This window comes from Spinacia oleracea, chromosome 4 (assembly GCF_020520425.1).
Source record: "Spinacia oleracea cultivar Varoflay chromosome 4, BTI_SOV_V1, whole genome shotgun sequence".
NCBI classification, from domain to species: Eukaryota; Viridiplantae; Streptophyta; class Magnoliopsida; order Caryophyllales; family Amaranthaceae; genus Spinacia; species Spinacia oleracea.
This window is the reverse complement of record NC_079490.1, coordinates 180,580,074-180,598,066: the sequence shown is the minus strand read 5'-3', so window position 1 is coordinate 180,598,066 and position 17,993 is coordinate 180,580,074. Positions and strand designations below refer to the sequence as shown.

At 38.3% G+C, this 17,993-nt stretch overlaps 2 protein-coding genes across 3 annotated transcripts; both read left to right on the top strand.

Annotated features, from left to right (window-relative positions):
- Positions 1–1,964: 1,964 nt before the first annotated feature.
- On the top strand, positions 1,965–4,190 carry LOC110781807 (replication protein A 70 kDa DNA-binding subunit D-like). The gene is made up of 8 exons (XM_056842751.1): positions 1,965–2,223; positions 2,338–2,440; positions 2,531–2,658; positions 2,743–2,821; positions 3,122–3,233; positions 3,605–3,783; positions 3,885–4,005; positions 4,098–4,190. The coding sequence occupies exons 1-8, from the start codon at positions 1,965–1,967 to the stop codon at positions 4,188–4,190; spliced, it is 1,074 nt and encodes a 357-aa protein (XP_056698729.1).
- Positions 4,191–4,367: 177 nt separating this feature from the next.
- LOC110779485 (pentatricopeptide repeat-containing protein At1g51965, mitochondrial) lies at positions 4,368–11,934 on the top strand. Of its 2 annotated transcripts, none has more exons than XM_021983998.2 (5): positions 4,368–5,285; positions 6,917–8,763; positions 8,875–8,995; positions 9,223–9,379; positions 11,394–11,934. In XM_021983998.2, the coding sequence occupies exons 1-2, from the start codon at positions 4,539–4,541 to the stop codon at positions 8,120–8,122; spliced, it is 1,953 nt and encodes a 650-aa protein (XP_021839690.1). In that variant the 5' UTR covers positions 4,368–4,538; the 3' UTR covers positions 8,123–8,763; positions 8,875–8,995; positions 9,223–9,379; positions 11,394–11,934. The 2 variants fall into 2 exon arrangements, with proteins under 2 accessions (XP_021839690.1, XP_021839691.1); XM_021983999.2 differs by lacking the exon at positions 11,394–11,934 and adding an exon at positions 9,455–10,137.
- Positions 11,935–17,993: the final 6,059 nt, after the last annotated feature.

The following is a 17,993-nucleotide window of genomic DNA, read 5'->3' as shown; positions in this document are numbered from 1 at the left end:
TCTTAAAAGATGGTGATCAATGTTATGGAGATTTCAATTAGCTGCAACAGAAATTGTGCAATCATTGCAGATTCTGTTTTTTGTAACCTGTCATAATTTTGGTTTGTGTGTGTTGATTTAACTTTATTAGTGACATCACTAACCATAATTAGCCATGTATCATAACTATGTAAACTTGTTTTTTTCATTCTCATGTGTCTGATTATAGATATAAAAACCACCATGGCAACGGTTCCAAAATAGAACACAAACAAATATGTTAAAATAATTTAAACATGCTATCTAGGAACAAAAATGCTAGAATTTAAAGTTGAAATAGAAAGTCCAACAACAACATTATAAACACATTTTTTTTTACGTAACCTTAACATACTGACATCCCTCTCTCTTATGCTGTAAGGATCTCAAGATGAAGCATGAACGCGTGTTCTTGAATGAACTGAACTCCAACAGCAAGTCGTACAAAGTCAAAGTCAAAGTCATAGAGAAAGGCCGACCTACCAAATCTCCGAAGAAAGGGGTCTTGTTCCAACATATCCTTATGGAAGATACCAAGGTATGACACGAGTTTATTTTGTCAGCTTCAGACATACACCACTGAATATTTAAGTTGCTTTTTTTATAAACACATATACAAGATTTGTTGTAGGAATATACTTGTGATGCACACTTATCTAAACTTACTTATTTTACAATAACTTAGGTATTTCGATCTCATGATACATGTTGCTTTTTTAGCTATTTGTAAGGTAACTGCAAGGAATTCACGAGTCAATACAATGCACTTTAATCCGTTCACTGAATTGCCTAAATGTCATGTGTTTTAGTGTTTTAAGATGATTTAGGGATACACAAAATTATCTGTATCAGCTTACTTTTGGTTATTGTTTTAAGATGATTGCTTTTACTATTTTAAGATGACTTACGAAGCTCAGAGAAGAGGCACTTAAGTCAATTTGGCCTTCTTCTATTGCCCAGAAAGATGATTAAAAGAAATTACTATAAAGTGCTGGGATTTTTGAGAACCCAATTAAAAGAAATGACTATAAAGTGCTTGATTTTCTGACTTAAATTTTATATAGTTATATTAATGTGATTATGAGTGTGATTTTTTTCCTGCAAAACATTTAATTCGTATATATGGATTAACATTATGAAGTGGGTGGAATTATTTGTTGATTTTTCCTGGTTTAATTGGAGGTGGTAGTTTGGTTGTTGTTGTTCGTTCTTCCTAATTATTACGCACTACTAAATGAACTGGCATACCTCGCTCTGGTTATTGTTTTGAGAACAAATCATCAGAACTTCACAATGAAAATTTAATGCCATAAGAAAAACATCTACATATATTGTAAACTAACTGAATACAGACAAGTAGTTAGACATAATGGATTATTACTGGACATTTATTTCTGCTTGTATCAAATGATAGAATTACACTGTACAGATTTCTGAAGGAATTAAATTATGGTGGAATATTACATGCACAACTAAGAAATAGCATCTTAATTTGATTGACCCTTTTATCTTTAGTTTTCTCATTTGATCATGCTGATTCAACACATTGATCATTATCGGTTGTCATATTCTTGATTTGTTTGAGGTCAATTTTTGGTCTCCGAAAGTTAGTTGATTTTGAGGCATTTGGTTTCTTGATGGTTACTTTAACTTTTTAAAATTAATTGTTAGCTTTGCCAAGTGGGTTTAGTCAAACATGATGATCAATTTAATTCAAATCAAATCGAAAACCTAAGGATTACATGTACAGAAAATAACAATTACTCTTACTATTTCCAGAGATACAAGGATGCACCTATGTCGTTTCATGCAATAACCTAAACCAACCTAAAACAACCATAAGTTATATAGAGTAGCTTTACATATAGAGTAGCTTTACATACATTCCCTGCACTATTACTACCTTTTGAAAGACTAATAAGGCACTTGCTTGCCAGGGGAACAAAATGCGCGGAGCACTTTTTGGAGATCAGGTTGAAGCATACAAGGATGCCCTTCAACACAAAGGGACTTATGAAATTGCAGATGCTCCAATCCGATCTGCAAACCAGCAATGGAAACGAAGCGAATCTGAGATGGACTTTCAGATGAGTTTCGGGAGGCAGACAGTTATTCAACCTGTTAATCCTGAGGCGGGTTCTATTCTGCCAGACTACCAATGCCTTGCATCTTTGCCAAGGGTTGGGGATCCAGACGACAGATTCGGTAATGACCATCTAAAACCTTAACCATACACGCTTTCCATACAAATTTCTAGCAATACCTTAACTCCCCCCCCCCCCCCCCCCCGGGCCACTGTATTTGTTTGTTTATAAACAGACGTTCTTGGTGTCGTGTTGTACGTCGAGGAGGAAGCTAGGAAAGTTGACACAGCTCAGGGGCGCCAAGCCTTGGTCCGCGAAATTGTCATCTCTGACCACAGGTATAGCAGCGCTGACACATCCATCTCACTTGCTAATTGTAGTCACTAAATACGCTATTATCTTCTTTGTTGACCACTTCTTCTTAACAGCTCCGACCAGCCAATGGTCATTTCTGCTTGGAGCGATCTTGCTGAGGGTGAATGTGATGCTCTATCCTCCTGGGCAGAAAAATTCAACGTTGTTGGCTTTACTTCTCTACGCACTACTTCACACAAGGGTACTCCTATCTCATCCCTTCACACCACTTGCAATTAATGTTTCCCCATACACGTCCAATTAGTATATATACTATCTTGTGCAGGCTTCTCCCTCTCAACAAGCATCTCCACTGTGATTGACCATGACCCTAAGGGAGACAGGCCAAATGCACTGAATGAATGGTAATGCAACATCCCATTTTTTGCCCTTTAGCCAAGTTCTGGGTTTCTATGCTTAATATCTTGTAACGCTCATGTTCATCCATACACGTCGTCTTTCCCTTTCTCCATCGCATCGATTCTAAACCTTGTTAATCGGCTTATTACCATCACGGATTCGATATACATTGCTACTAATCCTAACTTAATCCGTAACATCAACCAACGTTAACGCTAAAAAATCAGTCTAAGTTTCCAACCAACGTTAACGCTGTATTCAACCGTGGAAATATAAAAACACTCATCTTTAATGTTTTTTCGCAGGGCTCTCACGCACCAGGACATTTTGTCCGACAGGCAGGCTAGGGTGTTGGATGTAAGGAACCCCTCTCCAAAAAGGGTGATCATGACCCTCGATATTCTGAAATTGAAAAAGGCATGCCTTCTTCCTCTCTCGATTTAGAGTTAAAACTTTGTTTGTCCAAGCTATTAAAAGGCTACTAGGATCCAAAACTGAAACTTGGCGAAGCACTATGATTATTACATATCTCCTAAGAGTCATAACCTTCTTCAACATATAAGACGTTGATATTAACATGCATTCATACTAGCACTTCATGTATTGATACAGGTTATATGTTTCCTACTTTGTAACCAGAAAATAACCTACGTTGCGGTATTTAAATGTAAACCTTTAAATGTGATTCACATTAACAACAAACTATCTACTATTACATACTATGTATGCTAACATATGAATGCAAAGCTCATTTACTGAGTTCATTAACCATCCACACCGCTTTGCAGAACACCACCACTTTACAAGAAGAGCGCCGCTGGATAAGGGTTGTCGTCCCTGAGCCAGACTTTGATAGGGTTCATGCATACATAGGTTGCTGCAACTGTGGCACGCGCACGGAGGTTCCAGTAGGAAAAGCATACACATGCACAGCCTGCTCCCATAAGGGCTCTGTTGCTTCTCCCAGGTTTGATTCCCTCCACTCGTACATGTACACTCTTACCTTTGGCAGCGCAACAAAAGGCATGTAGTTCTCTTGCTCACATCTAGGCACAAATATGAATGCAGGATTACCTTTAACTGTAACATTTCCGACGGCACTGGCGAGCTTTCAGTGACTGCTTTCACTGCTGATGTTGAGCGGCTATTCAGGATGCCTGCTGCAGACCTCTTCCGCATCAAACACACAGTAAGTATTTTCCACTCTCACACCTACATATGCTTCCTTTGTTGGACGTTTCCTTGCTTAAAGCTGCATATAACGTACAAATTACATACTAGGATTACAGCAATTCTACAACATGGAGTTCCTTATGCAAACAAATAAAGGAAGTTACTAGATTCCACCACAAATACAAATCCACTAAAAACTAGAACAATGATAATTTACACAGACCTTTTGATTATTGGTCCCTGTGTCAATTGCATACAAATAAAGAAAGAAAAGAAATTGCTTTACATTTCGGTTTTCTTTTAACACTAACTTGGGGGACCGTGCGCGATAGCGCACGGTGCAACAACTAGTTTTTCTCAAAACCTGAATTTTTGGCCAACAAGACTATAAATATGGTATGGAGGGAGTAACTCATAGGACCCTGAAAAAAAACAAAAAAAAAAAAAACAAAAAATTTCTCCGTATTTCATTAGAAGTCAGAGAGGACTCCTTAATCTCTTTAGTCCTCGCTCTTGGTCTCTGTTCTCAACTTTGACTTCCCAGCAAATATGAAGCTCACTCTCCGTCTCCGCCACCATCAACTCCGCCGCTATGCCACCAAATACACCGCCAAAATCACCTCAAAAACCACCGACGGCCGTTCTCTTTCCGCAGAAGTCCACTCCCCTTCTCCCCCTTCCGACGCCCGGGGCTTCCCTCTCCCCCGTCGTGACCTAATCTGCAAAATCACCCAAATCCTCAACTCAACAAGTTCTCTCTCCTCCGAAAACCCTTTCTTCGACCTCTCCAGTTACCTCCAAACCTTAACACTAACCCTATCTCCATCAGAAGCCTCCTTAATCCTCAAATCCCTCCACAACTCCCCTCAACTGTCCCTCAAATTCTTCTATTTCTGCCCTTCCCACTTCCCCAATTTCCGCCACGACACCTACTCTTACAACCGCCTGCTCCTCATCCTCTCCCATGCAGCGTCGTATGGAGGGTCGGAGTGGGTCGATAAATGCCGCGAGACGGTGGCGGAAATGGAGAGGGAGGGGATTAAAGGGAATATTTCGACGGTGAATATTTTGATTGGGGTTTTGGGTGCTCAAGGTGTTGATTGGTGTATGGAGTTAGTGAATAAGTGGGGTTTGCAGTTGAGTTCGTATACGTGTAAGTGTATTTTGCAGGCTTATTTGAGGTCGTATGAGACTGAGAAGGCGTTCGATGTTTTCAAGGGGATGAGGAGGAAAGGGTATAAGTTGGATGTTATTGCTTATAATATGCTCTTAGATGCTCTTGCTAAGAACAATAAGGTACTTTAATTTTTCGATCTTTTTGTTCTTTTAATTGTAATACCACCCTTTAAACAATTCAATGTTGATTACATACATAATGTCAGTGCTTCTGTATGATAATACTTTGTATGTTTGAGCTAGCTGTTAATTTGAAGGAGTAATTTAGCTGATAAACTTGCGGTAGGTAAATTAGTTAATGTCATGAAAGCAAAAGAATTTTCTATTCTTAACTCGTTGTTCTTGGAGTTGAGTTGATGAATCTACTTGCGCAAGGGTTGTTTTTAGAGACATGTGTGAATTGGGGTTTCCTGTTTCCTTTTATTTGTGTCAGTGTCGTGACTCGTGGGAGAATTTACAGCTTGGTGCTCTCTTTTTTGCTTATTGTTTCAGTTCTTGGTTGATTGGAGTTCTACTTCTATAATGGGTATTGTTGATAATGTTTCGCAACTGTTACAAGGTCTTGCTACGTTCTTTTGATCTCTTTCACGTTCCCTGTTATTGGTTCCGTGTATTTACACGGGTTACTTGAATATGCATTCCCTGGTCAACCCTTATTGTGTTGTGTGGGAATAACTGCTTGCCCTACTTACCCCCCTTGCCCCAGCAATGAGATGAGAAGAACAGAGGAACAGTTCCGTGAATGTTATCATTGGGTGGAAACCTTTTTCTTTCACTCTGATCATTTTTTATGAACACTTGCTATTAAAATTCTAGCTATTTACCACTAATATCTGTTGCTGGCACCTTTACTCTCAAAACTGCAATTTGTTTAGAGGCTCTATAAACTTTCTTTCTTTGGTATCTTCTATGACAAAAGCTTCATACCTTTTTGTTTAAGGGCTCCGTTTGGTAGGGCGTAAAACGTTTTCATGGAAAACGATTTTCCCTATTTCAATCATTTTACATTGTTTGGTTGGGTAAGGGTGGTGGAAAACCCTTTTCCATTTGAAAGGCAGGGAAACCACTTTTCCTCCTTACCTCCTTACCTCCTCTCCTTTATTCCCCTCAATCTTCACCATCTTCTCCCATTTTCCTTTAAGGTACAGGTACCCAAATAAAGGAAAACTAGTTTGGAATTGTGTTTTATCTTGAAAAATATTTTTCATGGAAAATCATTTTACAATGAAAACGTTACGCCCTACTAAACGGAGCCTAAGTTTCTTAAAACCAGCAGCATGTCCTTTCTTATATCAATATATTATTGCTTTTTTTTATGCCCATATATATGTGGTTGAATTGTTACAAGATGCCGTCATCACAGAAAAATAAAAGCATTATCATTTACGAATGGTTGCTTTTGTAGGTTATTAGTTTCTTTCAACTTGGGTCTGTAATGGCTCTTGATTTCCCTATTGTGCAGTGAACATTTAGAGGTTGTGCTTGGGAAAATTGAGCCTGGATGTCTAGCCCCAGGTCTCCTTGGTCTTCAATAATTTAAGGATGTGCAGTGGTTGTCTTCCATTCTTCCTGCTGTTTGCATAAAATTCACAAGTTATTATCTCCTTTGTGCTTTTTTCCCTGGGTGTGCAACTGCGCTACTTTACAACTGATTAGTTATTTTCAATTTCCAACCTTCATCTTAAGTGCATGATTGTCTTCCACCCATCTCAGCCATAAATCCTAATGATCTGATATACAGTTTTGTACAGGTTGAACAGGTCTACATGGTTTTTGAGGACATGAAAAAGAAGTATAGTGAGCCTGATGAATATACATACACTATCATGGTCAGAATGACTGGTAAGGCGGGGAAGCCTGATGAATCTTTGGCATTATTTCAGGAAATGTTAGGGAAGGGCTTGGCCCCTAATTTAATGGCTTATAATACTATGATTGAGGCACTAGTTAAGAATCGAATGGTCGAGAAGACAATTTTTCTCTTCTCAAAGATGATAGAAAACAATTGTCGTCCTAATGAGTTTACATACAGTTTGATTCTGACTATTCTTGTCGCGGAAGGACAACTTGGTAAATTAGATGCGATAGTAGAGAAATCAAAGAAATATATGACTAAGTCAATATATGCATATCTCGTGAGGACACTCAGCAAGCTGGGGCATGCAAGTGAAGCCCATCGTCTATTTTGCAGTATGTGGACAGTTCATGATAAGGGAGATAGGGATGCTTGCATGTCTATGATAGAAAGTTTATGTAATACAGGCAAAACAGTTGAGGCCATTGATTTACTGGATAAGATTCACGAGAAGGGAATAAACACTGACACAATGATGTATAATGCAGTATTGTCGGCTCTTGGCAGATTAAAGCAGATTTCCCATCTTCATGATCTCTATGAGAAGATGAAAAGGGATGGACCTCAACCAGATATTTATTCTTATAACATTTTAATATCTAGTTTTGGTAGGGCAGGCAAAGTTGATGAAGCAGTTAAAATATTTGAGCAGCTGGAGGAGAGTGATTTTAAACCTGATATTGTTTCATACAATTCTTTGATTAATTGCTTGGGAAAGAATGGTGATCTTGATGAAGCTCACATGAGGTTCAAGGAGATGGTAGAAAAGGGATTGAATCCTGATGTTGTCACTTATAGCACACTCATCGAATGCTTCGGTAAGACAGACAAAGTAGAGATGGCTAGCAGGCTGTTTGATGATATGGTTGCTCAAGGATGCAGTCCTAATATTGTTACATATAATATCCTACTTGATTGTTTCGAGCGGAGTGGGAAAACATCTGAAGCAGTAGATATGTATGCTAGACTCAAGGAGCAGGGTTTGACACCTGATTCTATAACTTATGCCATTCTGGAGCGGCTGCAAAGTGGTTCACACCGGACAAGCAGGATTCGCAAACAAAACCCAATAACCGGTTGGGTTGTTAGTCCTTTAAGGTGATGAAATATTACTCATGCTGACGCATTAAGGGCCTTGCTGTGAACTAAGTTGATGGTAGATAAGCGTTTAATAGGCAGTTCCCTCCATTCACTACCTTTTCGCAACTTCACTGTATGTTTTTGAGATCAAGTTACCTCTTTCCAAACCTTTAAAATACACCACTTTCTAAACACTTTTCTTATGAATAGTGTTATGAGTGATGAAAGCATCAAAAACACTGTGAGGTTGAAGAAGTTTCTCAGGTCCCTTTGTATGCTCTATGTTTGCCCATGCACTTGGTCTTGGGTTCAAATCTCACTGCCAACCTTTATTTCCTTCTCTTTTGCCCCTTTCCCCTTTCCTTCTTGTCTTTTGCTGATCCATTTCTTTTTCTTCTTTCTCTTCTGTTTGGTCGGTTTGTTTTTTCGATGTATCTGATTGCTTCTCTTCTCTTCCTTCTCTTGCTCTCCATTTTCAATCTGTCTGTTCATAAAGTTGAAATTTTTGAGTTGGTTCCTTTAGAACTATTTTGGACGAAAAACACTGGGGTCACACCGTCTTCCTCCTCATTATTGCTGCCTACGCCCTTTCTCTTTCCATTCCGGCACCTTTTTCCCCCATTTTCTCTTCTATAGAGAAGCTGCCATTGACGTAACCTCCAGGTACCTTCCTCTCCTTAAAGCTTTCTTAGTTGCTTTCAATTCTAGTATAATTGTTGCTTTAACTTATTATTATCCTAACTTCTTCCTTCTCCTTCTTACCGTTTATATCAGTCTGCAATGGAGTCTAAATATCGACTCTCGGTTGAAGTTATCGACAGAAGTCGCTGGGACTCTTGGTCCACGCTCTCTATTGGTTAAAGTCATTTCAGTGTGCTTAAAGCTGGAATGTCAGGTGATTTTTCTACTCATTTTTTGGATCAATTTCTTCAAAATTTTGCTTGTCTAAAATATTTTTGGGAGTTTTGCTTTGTTATAGGGGCTAGATTTGATTTTTCATGGGCATCTCCTAATCCGGGCATCTACCATTTTCGCCTTTCCCGTCCTCTTTAATTCTCTCCCAGTTTTCCATTTCAATTGAATTTAACTGAATTTGTATTTTTTCTTGTAAAAAATTGACAGTAAGGGAAAAAAAAGTGATGACAGTACAATTCTGGAGCGCAAGGAGTCGCCGTTGGTCATTGATGAAGCCGTTGATGATGACAAATTGATAACACAGTTATGCTCTTGATACCATGGATAAGCTTAAGCTCTTTTGCGAGATACTGTTCTAATCAAGGTACTCCGTATAATTCTTGTCGTTGATGTGTTTTTATATGGTTATATGCTTATATGGTTGAGCATTCCACGGCAGTACACACCTTTTCATGCATGATGTGAGTGAAGCTAGAGGGTTTGCAGAAGCAATAAAGGAGGTGTTGAGCATTCTCTTTGTGGAGACATAAAGAAAATTGAGGGAAAGGTTTCAGATTTCAAGGAAGAATTATTTGGTGCTAGGGTTTTTTTTAATAGAGAGATGTTTTGGTGAAGATAGACGAGAGGATAAAACATAGAAATTTCCTTGCCATGCATACAGGCATTATTATAACTTGTAGTGCGAGTCAGAGAATACCTGATCGCTGACGATCCTTGAAAATTATTCTCTTTGCATCTCTCAGGTCTCAATAGGGATGGCAATGGGTCGGATCTGAACCGGGTCTGACCAGGCCCGCTTTTTAAGAGGTGGATCCAGATCCGACCCAAATCCGTTGGGTCTAAAAAAATCAGATCCAAACCCAGATCCACTGAGTCTAATGGGTCTAGGTTTGGATCTGGGTCCTAAATGGGTCTAAGCATATTTGTTTTCCAAAAAAATTTGTCCGGTTGTCCCTCATTTTCCTTATATTACGTAATTTTTTTGCCCATTTTTTTTATGTAAACGTAATGTTGCTTTAATAAAACCAGTAAATATGGAATATTCGTTAATTTTGTTTAGGGAAAAAATCATATTAGCCTTGTATTACAAAGTTTCTAATATTATTATTTATTTATATGTCACGTCAAACAATATTTAAATAGTTTAGCATCATAAGAACTGGATAAAGTTTAGCACGTAAAGATTGAATCATATTTAAATTTTAATAATTTTTATAAAAAATTATATATATGGGTATGTGGGTCGGATCTGGATCGGATCTGAATCTTTATTCTTGGACCCAGACCCGCCCCATTGAACAAAGACCCAGATCCGCCCCAGATCCACAGGGTCTAATTTTTTTGGACCCATACCCTTATAAATGGATTGGGTCCAACCGGATCTGGGTCGGGTCTTGGACCCATTGCCATCCCTAGGTCTCAACCCTTTCTTTCTGAATTTCTTAATGCTAAGTGTTGAGAAAACGTACCTTCTAGACGTCTTGAAACACGTTTATCCCCAGTTCTCTTCTTTTTGGTGTTTGTTTTTGGGTTTCAAGGGCTTAATTGATGTCAGTGTGGTTGAATGTCCATCTGTTGTGTTACTAGTAGCAGCTAACATTTGCCCATCCTTGGTTTCTTCATTCATATTTCTTGATTTTTTAGCATTCTGAATCCTTTCTTTGGTACGCTCGGTCAAATAAATTTTTCCTAAGACGACAAGTTTTATGAAGAAATATTTATAAAGAAAATTTAGGATATAATTTTGGTCATGAGCTTATCTAGACCTTTGTCGATAAACATTTTTCCCTTTGAAAGGGTGTCACCTGTTAGCCATAAGCTTAATGAATGAATACTCCGTAAAATGATAAGCATTGCTGTTTCTGTTAGTGGGAGAGTGGGAGCTGCCTGCTCGCATCCTGAAAGGCGAGGCTAAGATTCCTTGACCTCGGGATTTCTCAGAATTTCATAGATACATACTCTGTTGAATGTTTCCAAGACAGCAACAATAGAACAAGAGTCCTTTTTTGTAAGTCTATTAGAATGAATTCCTGCCCCAAAGGATCAAGTGATCAACTAAGCTTCTTAATAAGTTATGTCATATGACACAACAACAATGCCAATTTTCTGTATAGGATTATGAAGTAAATGTTTGACTTTTTAAAACTCGAAGCTGTTTCTTAATTTAGATCCAAAGTGAGACATTCAGGATTCAGATCGAGCATGTAATTAAATTGGAAACATTAGTTTGGTGCTAGTATTTATTAAGTTGACGGAACATATTCATCTAACCAAATGTGTAAGAAACCAGAAATAACAATGAATCTTATTGGATTCATGCATGGTTGGATCTTCTAATAGTTACTGATTTTTAGTTCCATCGTGTGTTTCTCATTTAGGAGCATTGTTGTTGTTGGGTGTGGATCCTGTTGCTATGGGGATTGACCCTGCATTTTCCAATTCCGCTGCTGTGAAATCTGCTGAGCTTAAACCTTGACAATATTGATCTGTTTGAAAACATGAGATTCCCACCCTAATTGTGACGTACGACGGTACGAGGATAATTCATATGGTCTTTGCAAGATAATTGGGAGTGGAATCTTGGCTTTACGCATCGGTTTGAACTTTTACGACGTGGACTACAACTCTACAAGAACAATCTTTCAAGAATTTCTAAGAGTTGTGTCAGTGATTCAAAAGTTTTCTTAAGCTCAATGCTGGTAATAGTCTTCACAAAGAATCCTAACGTATTTAGCTTTCTTTCTTCTACTGTATTATGTACTCCCTCCGTTTCTTTTTGTTTGTTACGTATTCTTTTTTGGGTGTTTCACAATGTTTGTTACGTGGGAGAATCTTTCCTTTTATAAACTTATTATACTATCATTTTTTTTTTGCCAATCTTTTAATTTTAATTGGTCTTATTTTTTCAACTCATTAAAATCTTTGTAATTTCCCAAGTATGTTAAATTATTAATCTTTGTGCTTTTCTATTGGTTCATTTTGATAAATAAATCTTATTGGTTGTTGTAATGATTAATGGATTGATGTTTTACTTAGGTTTATTTTTTTTTATAAAAAAGAAAAAGAATCTTTACTATACGTTAATAAATGTGCAAAACTCCAAATGTAACAAATAAAAAGAAACGGAGGGGTATATTTTTTGTTCTTGAATTTGCAAATACATGTGTTCAGTTGTTCACTTTACATGGCAGGACATAGAGAACATTTAAAATCTTTTGCATGCCCCAGGTTTTGCAATAAATTATTGTGTGGCACGGCCTATTAGTCTATTACGTGTAATGTTAAAAGTAAACCCTTGTTCTTTCTAAATGTCAACCTTGTTCTCCAAAAAAATGTTACATGTATATTTAATACCCTAATAAAATTATAAAGTTACCCTTTATTTTCTGCAATTTTCACAAAGTTCAAATTTGATTTTAAAAAGGTTGACGCCGTTGTAATTGCTTTAGAAGTTTAGATTTTGGTTGATATACGGAGTATTAGGGTGAGAATGAAGGATGTAATTAAACATATATAATTTGTGGAATCCCTTTATTTTGATTCATCCCCTCCATTTGGAATTAGTGGTATCATTCTTCTAGAAGTGTTGATGATTTCAGTTCATCACGGGGATGTTTTTGGTATTTTGAAGATCAAAGGGAGTTATTTACTCCTTTTGCTCCTTAAATATTTCACCGATTTTGTTATTGATTTGTCTTTTTGAGTTGGATTCATTTTTCTTTTTAGTTAAAATCATAATACATATCCATATAATTATAAGGTTTTTATTCGACGTACTCGTTCGCTAAAAATGCCCGCGTATTTATCATAAAAGTACGTTATTGCCCTTCACCCTTTCCATGAGTTCCATATGGGTTTGTAGATTCAATTTCAACGTAATAAAAAACCCCCTCCCCTTTCACCCCTTCCATCTGCTCCGGTCAGAAAACCCAAAAATCAAAACCCCCACCACCCGCCAGTCAGAAAATTCCCACCATGTCGCCTGGTTGTCCCAAACTCCCCTCTCCCCTCATTTGCTCTCTTATTTTTCTTCAAATTTTTCTTTTAAAAACCACCATTTAGAAGAGGATGAGCATAGAACAGACGCAAGAGGAGGAGCATACAACCGGAAAATAAAGATGTGCCACCTCCGTCCATTCTTCCGCTTGCGCCGTAGCTGCGTTAGGTACGGTCGATTTTTATTTATTTATTGTTAAAAAAGGGGTGTTGCCCAGAATTGGCGGCGACCATGGCCATGCCGCCCAGGAAAACTGGCTTAGCCATGGTCGGGGCCGCCAATTCTAACGGCACTCGTTTTTTTATAAAAAAAACTTTGATTTAGAGGTGCGGCATGAAGTAGAAGGAACATCACCGGAGCGCGGTAATTGGTGGTTACTGTTGTGGTGGAGCCGACGTGGAGGAGAGAGGGAGGCAGTTGTGGTGTTAAGAACAGAGCAAGTCGCCGGATTTTTTTTAATTAAGAACATATGCCGCCCAAAAAACTTGCGCTGCTGAGCCATGGTTGCCGCCGCCGCCAATTGTGGGCAGCTGGACCATGGTTCATACCGCCTTTTTAGGGCGGCAATGTGTTTTCCAAAAAAAAAAAAAAGAAATTTGATTTAATTTTTAATTGTTTGAACCGCCCATGTCCTTATTATACAAAAAATATATTTTTAAAATTTCGTTTATTATTATTATCATTATCATTATTATTATTATTATTATTATTATTATTATTATTACAAAGTCAATCATAGTACAAAAAAGTAGTGGGAAGGCGAGAAACAATTTGGGTCCTCACTCCTATAACTATAGCAAAACATATCTTGGTGAAGATATGAGCAACAACACGAGCCCCAATGTCTTGCGTCATAGAGAACTTATGAACTCGCTTCAATAACACAACATCATCCTTATCCAGCTCCCCCAAAGAAAAAAAGGAGAAAGGAAGAAAACTATGACCAATTGACCGGCAACTTGTACTTGACCCTCTTTCGTTTAGTCGCATCAGTCACAACCCGTCGCGTAATAAAACCAGACATTCAGATTGTGTCAAAGGAAAAGATCTCGTCAAGTTAACACACACATCACGACCCCGATCGCACAGAGTATAGTAACACGTCTAAAGGCCAGCTGAGAGCACTTTCGTTCCCTTCAGACAGTCCAATATCAACCTCTTTCCGTGCCGAAATCCCAGATCGATAACAAACATCAACAAGGGTGTCTCAAACAACATTATGCCGATGTTTGATACCCACAATGCCAGCACTCGACACCAATAATCACCAAAGATATCCCCCACAAAAACCCTGGACAAGCAGAACATGGTGTCGAAACAGAGAAAAAAGGAACATCCAATCGGTAACACAACACACAACAGTAAGACTTGGCATTCATCGTCTGTCCCAAAACCCCATATGGGGACCGCCCGAAGCCAAGCATAGGTGTGATCTCCCTGCTGCGACTTCCACAATGCCGATTGTCGAGGAGATAAAGAGAATGTGGATTCTGCAGATGCAGTAACCTTGAGAAACATATATGCCAATTTCTTCATGAGTTTAGGGACAACGACCTCACTTGGATTACTCAAAATGTCAGACTCCACAATTTTATTAAATAGACTCAACGCATCTTCAAGGCTCGACCAAGACCAACAATGCCAGCATGACGCATAAGTTGTGTCTGCAAACCAACAGACTCTAATCGAGAAGCAAGAAAAGCATAATGACGAACATCACCTGCGGAATAGACACCAAGCCCTCTGAATGCAAAAGGTAAGGTGGCAAGTCGTCACTGCCAATCGCCAAACTCAGGACCCGAAGCAGTAACAATACACTCCGAAGAAGATTGAAGTGCCTCATCGAATGTGCGCTGAACCGTCTCAAAAATACAAGGAGGACAAATACGCAAAGCAAAGTAGAGTTTAGAAACTCCGGTACATGCCCTAAGTAACAACAACTCACATTGAGGATCGTCGATCTTAGCAACCTTATCCATAAGCTCAATGGTCTTGGTCACCCTCTGCATCACAAGCTCACCACTAAAAACGGAACTGGAACTGGCAGGACCACCAAGAAACTTAACACCATGCAAAGGTCGAGCAATATTAGGGGGGGAAAACACCCTGAAGCCTGCTTTGAGGGTCTTCCGTAGGCCAGAAAACTTCAGTTTTGTCCACGTTGAGATGTAACCCGAGACAAGACCCTTCCTCCATAATCAACTGCAGAACCTTCCCCACCACCAAGGTGTCCCCAATAATAGTGTCATCATCCAAATACCACGCCTGAAGACATACATCAAAAGAGCTTCTGATCTTACACACCAGGGGTTGTAAAACCAAAGCAAAAAGCAGAGGACCAAGGGGATCACCCTGCTGCACCCCTTGAGACGACCAAGGTGTGCTCCCCATAATACAATCTGGCTGGAGTAGAGTAGCAGAATTCAACCCATCGCGAAATGGCCGGACAACGAAGATGAACTTCACGTAACATGACCGCTCGACCAACTAAATTGAAGCCATTTTGAAAATCCACCAACAACAATGAAAGACCCACATCAGAACCGCGATCTTCAATCAATCGATTCACAGCATGAAGAATTGTCTCACCACCTGCAGAAACCCCAACACCAAATTGAAGTTCATCAAAATAACTTCCCAAAGGCTGGCCAACCATAACAACACCGACCTTCGAAACCAGACGCCACCAAACAATACCCACATCTATAGGACGAATACCACCACCGGGCTTGATAAGAGGTGTGAGAGGAGCACTAGCATTATACTCTCCCAAATCCATAGGACATTTTCCAGCTAGAAAGAGATTAACCGCCCCAGAAATAGAGTCAACTAACTCATCTGAAACAGCCACAACAACACCACACAAGCAATCCATAAGGTGTTGAGCTCGCAGACCATCCCTCCCACATGATGTGGCACGTGGAAACACTACAAAAATTTGTATCTTTTGTGACAACCTAATAACGACGGGTAAAAATCCCGTCGCAAAATGGCTTTTGCGACGGGGATAACAACCCAACAAAGACGGGAACAACCGTCGCGAATGTCTTTTATGACGGGTTGACGACGGGATTTTCCATTAACGACGGCCTCCTTTTATGACGGGTTCGCGACGGAAAATCCCGTCGTTAATCAACAATTATTGACCTTTAGCGACGGGATTTCCCGTCGTTAATAGTACAATTTCTTGTAGTGAAAACTCCTAATCCGGTCCAAAACAACAACATAATTATATAAGGGCAAAACCGTCTTTTATGTAAAAAACGCGGAAGATTTTAGTATACACGGTCGTCGAATAGCAATACACTATAATTATTCTCCGCTTACTTTCTACCCTATACATCCGCAACTCGCAATTAATACAAAACTCTCAAGAAAGTGAAATGTTAGAGGATGAGCCATTATTTAAGTGATGGATAAATTAAGTATCTTTGAGTTGGTGGGGTATTCACACGAACCACATTTGATAATTGTAGCCAGAAACTTGAGCTACTGAGAATCAAATTTAGTGTAATCAATTTGATGAGAGTGAAATTTGGTAAATTAAATGCGATGGGTAAGTTTGGATGTGCACAGTTTCAGCAATTGGGAATCAACAACCAATCAAAGGCACTGTTTGTTTAGCTTGTGCTCATTCTCTCTCTCTTACACTTTCTCTCTTTTGTCTGCCCTCCATGTATGTGGCTTGTGCTGTTCATCACTCATCAGGCCCCCTATCTCTCACTCTATAAAATTTAATAATTTATGTTATCCGTCGTTTTTATTTGCCCCATTTATCATTTTAATCGATTTATAAAAGATGTCTCGTTATTAAAAATGATTATGGGTGCACTATGTTATTCTCACATAAAATATAACAGTATGCTAATTCTAGAAATCATCAACGATCCAAAGCTTTGCTTGTGTTTGCCATAGAGTAATGGTAATACTTTAGTTTTTAAGGTCAAACTTTGAAATCTCTTATAAAATATTGCCACGTACATAAGATTAAAGACTAGAACATATTTATATAGTCTTGTTTGACTTGTACTGCGTATATTGAATATCTTAAGAATCATTGAGTATAACTTTAAAACTTTAACTTAAATATTAATGGTTAAAGGTGTATAAGCATAAGCAATCATGAATCATCAAAATGTGATATTTATTTGAGTGAAAGATTATATATTCACATCTAAATTAAGATCCTACAAGAGGAATTTCGAAAAGTAATTGGGTTGTCCAAGTATCCAACATTGGATACACATAGAAAGAGTTTTAGGCATCTAAACTTTAGTTTACTACATGGGATTGGATAATACATGGGATTATGGAAGCTTAGGATAGTGAAAGGTATCAAATAGGGTTATAGGCAATGTGGTTACGTGAACAAGGTTATGAAAGTGACACTGGATCAGGATCAATTTGCTGGGGACTCCAATGAATTCTGTCGTGGATCTTTTATTCATGTGCTCATTTATTACCTCCAACACCTACCTTTACCTATCCTCAATCTCGTCGGTTGCAGTACCAAACAACATTTTAGCTAGTTTTTTTTTTATTCCGTCTAACGTATGGAGTAATATGTTTCTCATCGATTTATTTTGACTTAGCTGAATTTATTATTTTGTATGAAGTATTATACGGAGTATGGATTAAAATTTGAAAGTATGTCTGAATTTATATTGCCTAAATTTAACTTGGTACATACTACTTTAAGTTTTAAATAATGCACTAGTTATCTCTTACTCCTTAGTTTGCAGAAAACACTACTCCATACTCTATAGTACGTAATACGAAGTAAAGGACTAACAGAAGCTAAAACCCAACTACGTGTTGTCTCCGTATTTGTTTAAAAGATACACTTTTAATAATCGAACGTATTTAATTAAAAAACACACCTGCTATTTTTGGCATGTCATGGTCTCATTAATAGTTATATTATTTTTTCTCTCTTTTTGTGGTCCACATACTCTTTTTATTACATTAACACAAATTCTTA